The following is a 14665-nucleotide window of genomic DNA, read 5'->3' on the forward strand; positions in this document are numbered from 1 at the left end:
GCATGTGCATTCTCTGTGTCGATTTAGTATGTCCACACATCATCATCCTATAAGGATTAAGGCGCATGCATATAATCCCATTTACACTTTATCACCTCTCTAAGGGTTCTATCTCCAAATACAGTCTCACTGGAGGAAGAAAGGCTTCAACATACGATTTTTAGAGAGTTCAGTCTACAACAGCTGCCCCCTAACAGCTGGTTTAGCACCAAGGCTAAACCAACACACTCCTCAACCTTCCCTGGTGCCTTCCAGCCTATAGCACTGAGGAGTTCCATCTACTTTCATTAGTTACAACCATCCATCCATTCACTTGCCATTTTGGGTCTTTTTTTTTTTTTTTTTCCTGGCAATAGGTGAGGCAGTTCTTTGAGAAAAAAATGCTTTTTTAAAATCAACTCTTGGAAATCCAACACATCATTCGACAAGGCATCTTTCCTTTCAGAGCCTGAAAGCAAGGCATTATTGAGTACGAGAGATTAACCTACAGACACAGTTTATTCCCGCCTCCCCAGGGGTGAATACCTTTTTAGACAAACGAATACCGTTGAAATCGATAACACTGTCTTCTCAGATGTAAAGGGAAGGGATTTAATGAGGAATCTAGAAGGAGGAAGAGTTGCCGGGGAATTAAAGGTGACTTCTAAGAAGCAGATGACAAAGAGGGTTCCTGCAACCGGGCTGCAGCTGACTCTCACACACTAGCAGAGATGTTGTTCGTGCTCTATTTCCACACAAATACTAACTCCCCTATCCGGTCATTACCACGCCCGACACAGGGGTATGAACTTTCCCTGTGTGCTACCATTTGATTTAATACCGAGGAAGAGCAATTAAAATATAAAAATATGCTCTCCCCTTCCACACACACCCCCTCGCCACACAACCTGGGTGTGAATTGAGGGTGGGCTGACCAAGGCAAGTGGCAGTGGGGTTCCACGTAGCGGTCATGCCTAACAGTGACTCCTAGGAGGTGAGGGTCAGTGAATTTGGTGAGTGGTTGATTATGAGATAAGGGGAAAGGACAGTCATAGTGTCTGCCTCTCCCAGGTCCCTGTGTAAAGAAGCCAGATATGGATCCAAGAATTAGACTTTTTCTGTACAGCAGCAGAACCGCCCAAGTGGGGTGGGTACCAGGTTGAGAACATTTGAGACTAACAAACTGTGGAGAAATCTGTGGTCAAAGGGCACCTAGAAAAATTAACTTCTCTCTCTCCCACCTTGTACTCTCTCTCTCTCTCTCTCTCTCTCTCTCTCTCTCTCTCTCTCTCTCTCTCTCTCTCTCTCTCTCTCTCATACACACACATATATACATACACACTTCACATAATAACAAGTGACTCACATTAGAGAGTATCTGTAGTCCTAATCCTCTATGAAGTCCAGATTTATCTGAGCTGAATAGAATTTACACAGTATTGCTGGTTTGTTCATGTTTGCAGACGAAGAGATTCCGCAGCCAGCTTGCCCTGCCACAGCACGTTCATTTCGTGGCAGTCTTTCCAAACAGCTGTCTCTGGAGCCGCCTGCTGGACAGTGGAGAGCCCTGTGCGTCAGGGATCGCTAGGGCAAGTGCCTCTCCAAGCTAAACGGGAGAATCGCCCGACTACACTCTGCTCCATGAATTCCCCACTGCGTAAGAGTCAAATCACCCCGAATGTTCCTCTGAGCTTATGGATACTTTGATTCAGGAAATGAGGCAACCACGTGAGGTCCTCTAAAACTCAGGGCCCTTTGCTTGAATCTACTGTTGACATGGTTTTGAAAAATGGGGAGAAATATGGATCATGAGCTATCCACCATCTGCCATAGCTTACCCTCAACATATAAATGCTAGTGTTTATTCCCTGCCCAACAAATAAAGAATATAGATTCTGAACCTGCCTCATTTCTCCCGTAACAGAATACTAGCAATACATCACAGTTGCCTTATTCTCCCCACCCCGTTAAGTGATGTATTTTGAGAACTTTCCACTTGGGGGCAGAACTTTCTCACATATATATCTGAAGAGTTTTCCACAGAAGTTGAATTGCTATGGCAAAAAGAAAACAAAGTTGTTATTTTGATAGGGAAAAAAAAAATGTGTCCCGTCCCTTCCCGCTCAGCGCTGTGAGTCTTTTTCTCAGTCTGCCAACACTGCACTGGTTGTGCTTTTTAACATCTTTGTTTATCCGAGGATTGAAAATGGTCCCATAGTTGAGCAGTGGTGGCCCATACCTTTAATTCCAGCACCCGAGAGGCAGAGGCAGGCAGATCTCTGGGAGTTCAAGGCCAGCCTGGTCTACAGAGTGAGTTCCAGGACAGCCAGCGCTACACAGAAAAACCTAACTTGAAAAACAATAACAACAACAAAAAGAAAATAAAATGGTCCCACAACTTCAGGGTTATCTTGTAGCTAGAGTTTTCCTGCCTGGCCCACAGTCAGGACAAATCTCTCTCAGCTGCCAGTCCCACAGTCACTCAGACCCGACCAAGTAAGCACAGAGACTTATATTGCTTACAAACTGTATGGCCGTGGCAGGCTTCTTACTAACTGTTCTTACAGCTTAAATTATTCCATTTCTATAAATCTATACCTTGCTCAGCCTGCTTTCTTATAGAACCCAGGACCACCAGCCTAGGGATGTCCTCACCCACAATAGGCTGGGTCCTCCTCCATTTATCATTAATTAAGAAAATGCCCTACAGGCTTGCCTGCTTACAGCCCTGTCTTCTAGAAGCATTTCTCAGTTGAGTTTCCCTCCTCGCAGATGACTATCACTTGTGTCAAGATGACATAGAACTAGCCAGCCCAGAAACCTCTGCTGGGAATTTCTGAAAGTGTGTTCCTTTATAATGGGAGATTTGTAAGTGGAAATGAAGCCTCTTGTCCCTCTTGCCTGCCTGTTATGTGGGCTATGGTGTTAAGATGTGATAGGAGGAATTTCTGCCGCCATATTGTAGTCATGGAATGAAAAGTTCTCAAAATGCTAAGATGGTGTGTAAGTGGAGGTGGAGCTTTTCTGTCCAGACCACTTGGTCTCAAATAAACACACAAAAGCTTATATTAATTACAAAATGCTCATTTTCTAGCTCAGGCTTATTATTAACTAGCTCTTACATTGAAACTAACCCATTTCTATTCATCTATGTATTGCCACTTGGCCATGGCTTTCTAGCATCTTGCTTCTTGGGTAGTTCACTGGTGTCTCTCTCAACTCCCCCTTCTTCATCCGAGTCTTCAGTTTGATTGCTCCACCTAACCTTATCCTGCCTTGCTATTGGCCAAACAACTTTATTATTAACCAATGGGAGTAATACATATTCACACTGTACGGAAGGGTCATCCCACAGCAATGGTGGATGGGAGCAAAGGAAATGTGATAATCTCTTGAAGACACCACAGAGCAGCAAGCACACTCCATTCTGGAATTGCCTGCCACACATACATTTCTCAAGTAAATAATGAAATTATTATAGTTTAAATTCGTGTAAGTCAGATAGTCTGTAACCCAAAGCTGAAGGCAAATCTCAGAGGACCTGGGTTAGCAATTTCAGCCATCCCCTTCACTGACATGTAAGCCCAGGAACAAGAAGAGCTCACTCTCTTGGTGCTCTGTGTCAGCCAGCCAGGAACCAGGACAGTACACATGAGTACCTGTTTAGTGCAGGAATGAGCACAAGTAACAGAAAATAGTCACTGAATACATGAATTGAGGGACAAAGGAAATGGAAGAAGATACAAAGGGACTTGATCCATGCTCCACAGTAGGATGTGTGCTTAATGTCTGAAAAACACTGTGCCCAAGAGTTTATTGATCAATTTCTTGTCTATGGTTAGAAGGTAAGAACAGGAGAGTCCCGTGTTCAGCCTGCTCTATGGCTAACCTAACTGTGGTGGTTTGAATGAAAATGGCCCCCATAGGTCCACAAGGAGTGGTACTATTAGGAGATACAGCCTTGTTGGAGTTGATGTGCCCTTATTGGAGGAAGTATGTCACTGGGGTGGGCTTTGAGGTTTCAGATGCTCAAGCCAGGCCCAGTGGCACCCTCTCTTCCTGCTGCCTGCAGATCTGGATGTAGAGCTCTCAGGTACTTCTCCAGCAACATATCTGTCTGTGCACTGCCATGCTCCCCATCATGATGGTAATGGGCTAAACCTCTGAACCTGTAAGCCAGCCCCAATGAAATGTTTTCCTTTATAAGAGTCGCTGCGGTCATGGCGTCTCTTCACAGCAATAGAAACCCTCACTAAGACACTGGGTAACTGGTCTCAGGAAGACTACAGATACACAGGAAAGCCTTCATTTCTTGTTTCTTAACTCCTGCAGCCTGTTGTTTGTGGCTATTTTCTCCAAATTCAAGTGTTTGTTAAGGTTCTAGCAGTGACAACATTTAGAAGCCCCAGGAACCTCCTGAGATAAGATTTGTAAGGCCTCTCCCCAAGGTGATACAAGCAGTAGGAGACTCCTGACTGGCCAATCAAAGCTGCCTGCACGTTGCACAGGGAACCCCAGGGGAAAGCAGCTCTTGTGAGTCATCGTCTGCTGGGGACATTCCTTGGGTGCTGTAGCTGGAGTCATCTATGCTTCTGAAAGTGACCCTGCGCCCGTACTCTGTAAGTAAGCCCAATAAACACACTGGCTCACCCAACTGGACTCTGGTGAAATTATTACAGCGATCCCTCACTGGTGCCTGTTCTGGAGTGAATACATCTGTTCAACATCTCTCCCAAGGAAAAAGTCGCACAACACTCAGAAAAGACTAATGATTTCCTGGAAATAATGAGAGGTACCTTTTGCCTTTCATTACACCCCCAGCATCCTTATCCCTGACTTGTGGAAGGGGTCAGAAGGTGCGGTATATCTGAAAACTGAGCTGGGCAGAAATGATGGATGGTGAGTGCGAGCCAGCCTATCCCTCTTTCTCCACATTCTTCCCTCTCATCGGACATTTGTTCCTTAGGCTGTAAGGTCTGCAGACTCATTGGGGGTAAGGTTTTCTTCCATGTAAATGTCATAGTAAGCAGTCTAGCATGTGGTGTGGTGCAGGAAGTGCTGGGAAGCAGGCCCTCTTTCTAATCTGGCTTTATGTGAGCTGGTATTTTGATTCCTATTTTATACCTCTACCAGAGATGCTCAGCCAGCTTCTCACCTCGTTTCTCAACAAATTTTAGAAAGTTTTTTTTTTTTTTTGGCACGCGTTAATTATACATAAAACGAAGTTTCACTGTGACATTTTCATACATGTCTAATGTACTTTGATCTCTGCCCTTTTTCGCTCTCCTCAATCCCCTTTTAACAAGTTTTAAAATACGTTCAGAACCTACAGGCACAAAATATACAAAATGATCCAGAACTGGGGAGATGGCTCCGTGGATCAAGGCTCTGCCTGTTACGAAGTCCAAAGACTTGAGTTTTTTATGATTTTTTTTTTTTTTTTTTGGTTTTCGAGACAGGGTTTCTCTGTGTAGCTTTGAGCCTTTCCTGGATCTCCCTCTGTAGACCAGGCTGGCCTAGAACTCACAAAGAACCGTCTGGCTCTGCCTCCCAAGTGCTGGGATTAAAGGTGTGCGCTGCCGCTGCCGCCACCACCACCACCACCCCCCGGCCTGAGTTTTGTCTGAAGGACTGACATGGTGGAAGGAAAGAACCCATGGCCGAAGTTTTCCTCTGGCCTCCATACACACGTCATGGTTTGTGTGCACACGTGCTCAATTTCACACACACACACACACACACACACACACACACACACCCTCACATGCATACACCAAATAAATAAAAATGTAACAAGAAAGAATACAGGGGGTGGAGAGATGGCTGAGTGGTTAAGAGCACAGGCTGCTGTTGCCGAGGACCAGGGTTCTGTTACCAGAACCTACTTGGTGGCCAAGTCCAAGCTGTCCTCAGTGTTGGTTTCTGGTGAGGCCTCTTCTGGCTGGTGGACTGCTTCAGACAGGAAAGCATATACCTATGCTCATGGTGATGGGAACAGAACAACAGAAGCTTAAATATGGGATATGTGACTCTATCAGTGATGGTGGCGGTTGTGATGGTAAATCTGGCAGTGCCCTAATGGCGAAGAAAACTACAGTCTTGAGCCAGGCCCTAACCTGAGGCACCTGAGAAGTGAAAGAGGAATATGGATTAAGAATAGGCAAACAGCCAGGTGGTTTTGGCGTACGCCTTTAATCCCAGCACTTGGAAGGCAGAGGCAGGTGGATCTCTGTGAGTTCGAGGCCAGCCTGGGCTACCAAGTGAGTTCCAGGAAAGGCACAAAGCTACACAGAGAAACCCTGTCTCAAAAAACCAAAAAAAAAAAAAAAAAAAAAAAAAAAAAAAAAAAAAAAAAAAAAAAAAAGAAAAGAAAAGAAAAAGAAAAAAAAGAAAGAAAGGCAAACATCGCAGAAAGAAATTCTCCGGGCCTCTAAGGGTTAAGATGAACGAGACTCGGAGGTCGGGACAAAGTGGGTTCTGAGTAGGGTACTGAGTAGGGTGTCTGTGGAAACTTCCCGTCATGTCTTCCCAGTCTGGGGGTCTAGGACCCTAGGTTGTTGGGGCTAAAGGGTCGGACTTCCTTCCCCAAGACAGCTGGGACAACTTGGGGTGCAGGGAACCATTATGCAGCGACCTCAACAGTGAGCACCTTCCAGGGAAAAGGTGGGGGGCGCTCTGCAGAGGGGACAGGGCTCTGCAGGGCGCTGGCTGGCGCAGCACCTCCCGGACTGGCCAGACCGGTTCCCTGGGCGGAACCCAGCCGCTTCCCCCAGCCTTCCTGAGCACTACCGCCCAGATGCCCGAAAGCTCTCAGATAAGCACAGCACACCATCTTCACCTGTTCGCCCTGTAACCGTCCAAGCTGCCCATCTCTGTGCAGGGACACCTTAAGGGCCGCCATTCACTGCCGTGCATGGCCTGGATGTGCCTGCCTGTTTGGCCGAGCCCGTGTTCTCGCGACTCCTTTACTAACGAGTTTAATAATATCTTAGGGAAAGTGGTGAAATATGAATCTGTTGCACGGACTTGTTGCTTGTAAATTCTTAAATAGAAATGCGTAACTGAGTAGAGCGGTTTTTGTTTTTTTTTTTTTTTTAAGCAACTGTCCGTTTTCTGTGATGGGTTTGGAAAAAACTGTTTTATGTGTATGAGCGTTTTGTCTGCATGTATGATATGTGCACCATGTGCGTGCATGACTGGTGCCCACGGAGGCCAGAAGAGGGCGTGGGATCCCCTGGAACTGGAGTTACAATGGCTGCATGCCACTATGTGGGTGGGTGCTGGGAATCAAATCCGAGTCCCCTGGAAGGGCAGCCAGTGCTCTTAACTGCTGAGCAGTCTCTCCAAGTCCTCTTTTCATTTGCATCCAGGTGGTTTTTGTTTTGTTTTGTTTTGTTTTTGTTGTTCTTGTCCAACTCTGGGGATGTAATTTCAACCTCTTTCACCTTTATAACAAACCAGTTCTTAATTGCTCTGTGGTCTTGTTGGCTCACTGGGTCTTAAGGTTTGGAAATGCATTTAAAAGAAAGGAGCTGATGAAGGTACTCTTTGAGGCTCATTTGTGCTTGGGAATCAATGTCCAGCTCTGCTTCCTGCTTTAGTTCCGCTGGAATACGTGGTGTGAAAGGCAGTGTCCCATCAGCTTGGGACTCGGGCCTGCTCTACCACGTTCTGGTTGTGTGACCTTGGGAAAGTTTTAATACCTTGGACACACCTGGAAAACCACTCATGAGATGGTGTAGATAAAAATCTAAAATGGTCCATTCACCTTAGGCTGATAAGAGAATAAGAAACAGTGATTTATTTTATTGCTCGGTGTGTACAAACAGCAGTAGGGGAAGAGTTAAAACATTGTCTATGAATGCCTTTGTCTATCCTTTCGGGCTTCTATTTCCTCCCAAATCATGCTTGCTGTTCGTTATATACTGAAATGGATGCTGTGTCCATGAGACACTAGCTGATCACATTTCCTAATCCTTTAAATAGAGTAGGGATTGTTGTTAGCCCCAGAAGATAGCTTGGCTGACAAGTATATTGGAGAATCTAGGAGCAGAAAGGTGGAGGGAGGAATGGCCTCTTTTGTATTTAGGATTAGTGGGTGTAATTACTCTAGCCCTGTTTCCAACTGGTTTCTTGCTGTGCGTTATATAAGTGTTCTTTTTGAAATGGACTCCAAAGGCTGCTTGGTTTTGGTCAACAACCAACGTATCGTTTTGACAGTAAACAAGGTCCTTTTTTTTCCTTGCTTCTTGCACCTGCATATGGACTCCTGATGTCCTTATGTTTTATTACTCATGCTCTTGCCGAAAAGCACATTGTCCTCTTCAATTAAAAGGGTTTCTAAGCCACAAGTGGACTTTATTAGTATTCATTCTCTCTTTGAAACTTGATCATCAGGCTTTAATGAAAAGATAGTTAAACTAAATAGTAGTTAAGTTAACATTATAAATACTTAAATTTTTTTAAATCATGAACTGGAGAGATGGATTAGCAGTTAAGAGCACTGGCTACTCTTCTAGAGGACCCGGGTTTAGTTCCCAGCACCCACAAAGTGACTTACTACATTGGGGTAAGTCATAAGGGGATCTGATACCCTCTCCTGGCCTCCATGGCACTTCACAGACATACAGGTAGACAAAATGCCCACACATAAAATAGAAATCTTTTTTTTTCATTTTTCTTTATTAAGAAATTTTCTACTCACTCCACATACTATCCACAACCCCCCCTTCCCTCCTCCCACCCCAGCCCTCTTTCCCAAGCCACCCCGCAACCCCACATCCCCCAAATCGAGGTCTCCCAAGGGGATTCAGTGGAGCCCAGCACACTGAGCCTAGGCAGGTCCAAGCCCTTTCCCACTGCACCAAGACTATGCAAGGTGTCACATCACAGGCACCGGATTCCAGAAGCCTGCCCATAGACCAGGGACAGATCCCGATCCCCCTGCCTTGGTGCCCCCCAAACAGTTTGAGCCAAACAACCGTAAAGACAAATCTTTAAAAAAAATTTAATTGTAAGAGGAATAAGAGACTAACTCTTAATTTTGAACACTAGTATCTAGGATAAGACTTCCTGAAAGGACTTCTAAAAGCCATGCTTCTCATTTTCATTATTTTGTTGTGATGGTTGGGAAGGGAGGTAGAAAATATACTTAACAAGCACCTCTAACTCTGACTGTTATTTTCCCCCCTCAGGGCTGCCCATCCTTAGCCTGGTGTGGTCATGGTGATGAAGCAGGGAACCCAGCTGTTGGTTTTGGATTCGAATTTCACCAAGTGGGAGAGTTTAAAAAGTTATGTTTACAAGTGAGGGGTCAAGATGATCTGACGCCTTAGGAAACTTGTTACAAAATGTGCTAGACACTGTGTGGAAAGGTCGGTGTTCAACCCGGCAAACTTTATTTGAATGTGTGCTGTGTTACTTACAAGTCAGTCACGCAGCCTCAGTTTTCTCCTTTTAAAAATGATAATAAATACCTACCTGGTACATGTTTAGGATTCGTTACATACATACAAAGCTACTGCTCTTGATAGTGCCCATTCTTATTCTATGTTTGCACATGTTTTAACTGATCCATTGTCTTGTTTTCATTCCATACACCATTCTACTTAGGTTCCCTTTCCCCTTTTAAACCTCCAATAAAGCTTAGTACATTTGTTTTTAGGTTGATATTACCCTTGGGATTTGCACATACTAGTTCAGAAACTTAGTTTGTGTAGTGGGTAAGAACAAATTCACGGGCTACTAGTGAACACACAGAATATTTCCATAAGGGCCTGAGAGATGGCGTAGTGCTTAAAAGCATCTTGTAGATTACAACTAACTTGTTTTTTTTAAGATTTTTTTAAATGATTTATTCATTTTTATTTCATGTACATTGGTTTGCCTGTATGAGGGTATTGGATCCCTTGGAGCTAGAGTTACAGACAGTTATGAGCTGCCATGTGGGTGCTGGGAATTGAACCCAGGGCCTCTGGAAGAGCAGCCAGTGCTCTTAACCACAGAGCCATCTCTCCAGCCCCCCCCCTTTTTTTTTTTTTTTTAAAGATTTCTCTTTATTTTTTGTGTGGGTGTTTTGTCTGCCTGTATGTCTGTGCAGTGCCATGGAGGCCAGAAGAGGGTATCAGATGTCCTTGTAGAGGACCTGAGTTAAGTTCCCAGTAACAACATCAGCATCTCACAACTGCCTATAAGTCTGGCTCCAAGGGATCAGGCGACAGTTGCTCTCCACAGGCCCCTGCACTCTTATGCACATGCCCTCATCCTGGTTAGTTTATATGAGTCAATTTGACAGAAGCTAGAGTTACTTGAGAAGAGGGACCATCAGTTGAGAAAATGCCTCCATTTGAATTGGTGTGATTTATGTGGGAGGGCCTAGCCTGTTGTGGGCCGGGATGGTATAAAAAAGCAGGTTAAGCAAGCTATGGAGAGCAAGCCAGTAAATAGCACTCCTCCATGGCTTCTGTCTCAGTTCCTGCCTCCTGGTTCCTTCCTTGAGTTCCTGCCCTGACTTCCTTCAGTAAGTATGAGATGAAATAAACTTTCCTCCCCAAGTTGCTTTTAGTCATGGTGTTTTATCATAGCAACAGAAACCCAAAGCAACACCAGTTTGTGGTGATACACATGTTTAACCCCTGACTTGGGAAGCAGAGGCAGGCAGACCTCTGTGGGATGGAGACCACGAGACCAGCCTGGTCTACAGAGGGAGTTCCAGGAGATCCAGGACTGTCACACAGAGAAACTTTGTCTCCAAAAACCAAAAAAAAAAAAAAAAAAAAAAAAAGAAAGAAAGAAAGAAAGAAAGAAAGAAACCCAAGGTAAGACATCTCCCAGCACACCACACACACACAAACTTTAAAGAGAAAGTTTTTGTATAAAATACTTTAGGAGGTTTTTCATTGTTATTCTCTTATTCTGTCTTGCTTCAGTTCAGAATTTCCTTGTCAGGCAAGATAAGGGACTATGCTTATCTATTAATTTTTTAAAAATTCTTGTAGGAGATGAAGATACAGATAATTTAGGGACTGTTCAAATCGATACACCCAAGCCAGATAAACTTAAAGAGAAAGCTCCACAGTGGTCTAAAAGATGCGGGCTACAGAATTCTAAGAAGGAGAATACAGAAGAAATGCTGACATTATCTCGTGGGGATGAGATTCGGTGTCATGATTCTTATGAGAAAGATGTCAAGTCAGAGAAATGGGAAGATTCTACAGGAAAAGAAGGGAAAACCTTACCAAGGAGGATGGGTTCAGGAGAACATGTCAACACCTCTGTCCATTCATCCTCTGGAGAGAAGCCCTATACATGTTCTAAGTGCTAGAAAAAAAATGTTCAGCAATAATTCTCACCTGTGGGCACACCAAAGAACACACTTGGGAGAAAAACCATATACATGTTTTGAATGTGGGAAATGCTTTTGTAACAGTTCCCACCTGATTCAGCATTTGAGAACACACACAGGGGAGAAGCCCTTCCTGTGTAAGGAGTGTGGGAAAAGCTTCAGCTATACCTTCCCATCTTATTATCCATGAGAACTCACACAGGAGAGACACCTTACAAGTGTCCTGCCTGTGGAAAGGGTTTCAGTACCAGCTCTCACCTAATTCAGATCACAGACCGGTAAGAGGCCATAGGGATGCCCTGTGGTGGAAAAGGCTTCAGTCACAGCTATGTTCTAATAGAACACAGGAGGACTCACATTGGAGAAAAACCCTATAGATGCCTGGTTGTGGGAGGAGCTTCAGTCACAGTTCCAGCCTGATCAATGCACACATGTGAAAAGCCCTATCTGTGTCTTGGGTGTGGAGGAGGCTTTGGTTGTAATTTGACTCTAACAAAGCACCAGAGAATACACACAGGAGAAAAACCCTATCACTGTCCAGAATGTGGAAAGACTTTTAGTCGAGGTTCAAACACCCCAGAAAATGTACACAGAAAAAAAAATCCTCTGGAAATACCGAATGTGAAGAAAGTGTGCATCAGAGCTACAGCGTGATGGAAGAGTGCAGAGTCCAGCTAGGACAGAAACTATGTAAATGCTGTGGCTATGGAAAGAGTTTTAGCCTTAGCTCCCACTTTAGTAGACACCAGAGAACACACAGTGGAGAGAAGCCTTACTGGTGTTCTGAGCGCTGGAAGACTTTCAGTCAGAGCTCTATCCTAGTCTTTCACCAAAGGACATACTTGGGAGAGAAGCCTTAGTGGTGAGTCCTTCAGTCAGAGGTTCATCTGATCAGGCACCAGAGACCCCACAGAGGAGAGAAACCTTACCAATGTGCTGACTGCGAGAGACACTTCAGCAGGAGTGCACACCTGGTCAGCACCGCAAGACCCACATCCAAGTCTTTTCAACCCCTCAGGTCGGGGATTTTCTTCATGAATGGACCCAAGAAGCTGTTCAGGAGAAATGGTCCCGATCCTTCCATTTGCAGCCTCAAATTCTTCTTGAGTCCCAGGGTCTGACGGGGTTTCTTTTTTTTTTTCTTCTCCTTATTAGACCATTAGAATTAAGGTGCTGTGCTCATTGCCCTCTGACGTTTCTTTGTTGTGTTTGCCAAAAGATCTGGAAAAAGTCAACCTTCCAGTTTAACCGATGTGAAGACCCCCATCAACAGGGTATGAGATCATCAGTGAGAGATACCACTAAGGGTGAAGAAAAGGTAGACATTATTATCATAAAAAAAAAATCAAAGCCAGGCAGTGATGGTGTGGGCCCTTAACCCCAACATTCAGGAGGCAGAGGCAGGTGGATCTCTGAATTGGAGGCCAACCTGATCTACAGAGAGAGTTCCAGGACAGCCAGGGCTACATAGAGAAACCTTGTCTCAAAAGAAAGAAAGAAAGAAAGAAAGAAAGAAAGAAAGAAAGAAAGAAAGAAAGAAAGAAAGAAAGAAAGAAAAATAAAAAATTCAAGGTGAGATAGGAGTAGCTTCAAAAGAAAATATAAAGAGTATTCCTATGACTAAGCGAAAAGACATGTGAAAGTTAGAATTGCAATTGAATTACTATATTTTTATCTTAACAAATGGAGATAGTTCATTACTTGCTCTGTGGGCTTACCCAGGGAAAGAGTAATTTTAAGCAAATAATTTCTTGAATGTTTTTGTGTCTAAAAAAGATTCATTTTAAATTTTTGTTTGTTTGTTTGTTTGTTTTTCAAGACAGGGTTTCTCTGTGTAGCCCTGGTTGTCCTGGAACTCACTCTGTAGACCAGGCTGGCCTCATTCTCAGAGATCCACCTGCCTTTGCCTCCCGAGTGCTGGGATTAAAGGCGTGCACCACCACGGCCTGGCTCAAATTCCATTTCTAAATGTGGACATAGTCTTTTCCCTGAGCTAATTCTGTGTTTTACCTTTGGACACAACTCCTCAGCTTCAGGACTGGCAGTTTTATTTTGCCTCTTTGTATGCTTGGCTTATGGATCTGACAACCGAGAATTCATCCTATGTTCTGTGGAAATGATGCTTTTGAAAGCATTTGATACCTCTTATTTTCTCCTACCAGTGCCCAAAGGTGATAGACATTTAGGAAGGCCAAGACTCCTTTAAATTGCCTAGAATTTCAGCTTACTGTTGGATTCAAGATATATTTCATGAAGAACATGGAGAGGTTATGCATTAGGAATGTGGAGCTAGGGCTGGAGAGATGGCTCAGTTGTTAAGAGCACTGACTACTCTTCCAGAGGTCCCGAATTCAAGTCCTGGCACCCATATGACGGCTATTACTGTAGTCCCATGGGATCCAATGCCCTCTTTTGATGTGCAGACATACATGCAGACAGGACTCATAAATAAACAAATCTTAAAATATGTGGAGCTAGATAGGGTCAATGTGGCTGCTGTAAAGGGCTGGTGGGTAACTAGTTAACAAGAGATTTCTCTCTTCTTTCATTATGATACAGCATACAACTGTACCTTTCTGAAGGGTTGCATAACTAAAAAAAAATAGCAGAAACTAATAAAGATATTTGAGAAATATTTAAGGGTGAGTTTCTACGTTTAAAAAGGGGGCAAGCATTATTGAATTTTACACTGCTTCCACCCATGCATCTGTCTACCTTTGTATGTCACAAAACATTGCCACAATTATAAATAGTAACATCTCAGGACAAGGTCTTACATTATTAAGAAGAAAACATAGATAACTAAGAATTCAGTGGATGCTTGATTAAATGGTACTGTTGAGGCCGAAACTCGGTGCCAAGGCAGTAGCTGTGGGCGGTATAATGATCAGTCTCATGAACTATGACAGATTGACCGCTCACTTCCTTCACCTGTAAAGCAAAGGCAATACCTCTCTTGGAAGGTTGCTGCAAGGTTTGAATAAATATTTGCAAAGCTTCTGGCACAGTGCTTAAAACATAAAAGGATCTTATTAAACAGTTTCGGTGTTGCTGTCAGAGCTTTGTGTGTGTGTGTGTGTGTGTGTGTGTGTGTGCAGGGTCTCACTATGCAGCTTTGGCTGGCCTGGAACACACTATGCAGACCAAATGGATCTCAAATTCAAGAGATCCTTCTGCCTCCCTAGCTCTGGGATTAAAGGCGTGCTCCACTTCCCTTCACCCGCCTCTCCCTTTAGCCTCCGTGCACGAATGACACACTGGTGTGTCACGTCCTTCACGCATTTTTAGCCCGCCGTGCTCACACAGTCGGCCGGGCGGCCTCTTTAAGTTCGGGTACGGCCT

At 44.2% G+C, this 14665-nt stretch overlaps 1 protein-coding gene across 1 annotated transcript; it reads left to right on the forward strand.

Moving 5' to 3' along the window:
- The first annotated feature begins 9062 nt into the window (after window positions 1–9062).
- Window positions 9063–12430, forward strand: Znf572 (zinc finger protein 572). Its single transcript, XM_052749205.1, is given in 10 exon segments — window positions 9063–9284; window positions 10837–11299; window positions 11301–11492; window positions 11494–11510; window positions 11512–11702; window positions 11705–11747; window positions 11749–11915; window positions 11918–12295; window positions 12298–12366; window positions 12369–12430. Coding segments are annotated over 10 exon segments (1665 nt in total). The 5' UTR covers window positions 9063–9201.
- The last annotated feature ends 2235 nt before the right edge of the window (window positions 12431–14665 follow it).

This window comes from Peromyscus californicus, unplaced genomic scaffold (assembly GCF_007827085.1).
Source record: "Peromyscus californicus insignis strain IS unplaced genomic scaffold, ASM782708v3 Scaffold_20__1_contigs__length_68692818, whole genome shotgun sequence".
NCBI lineage: Eukaryota > Metazoa > Chordata > Mammalia > Rodentia > Cricetidae > Peromyscus > Peromyscus californicus.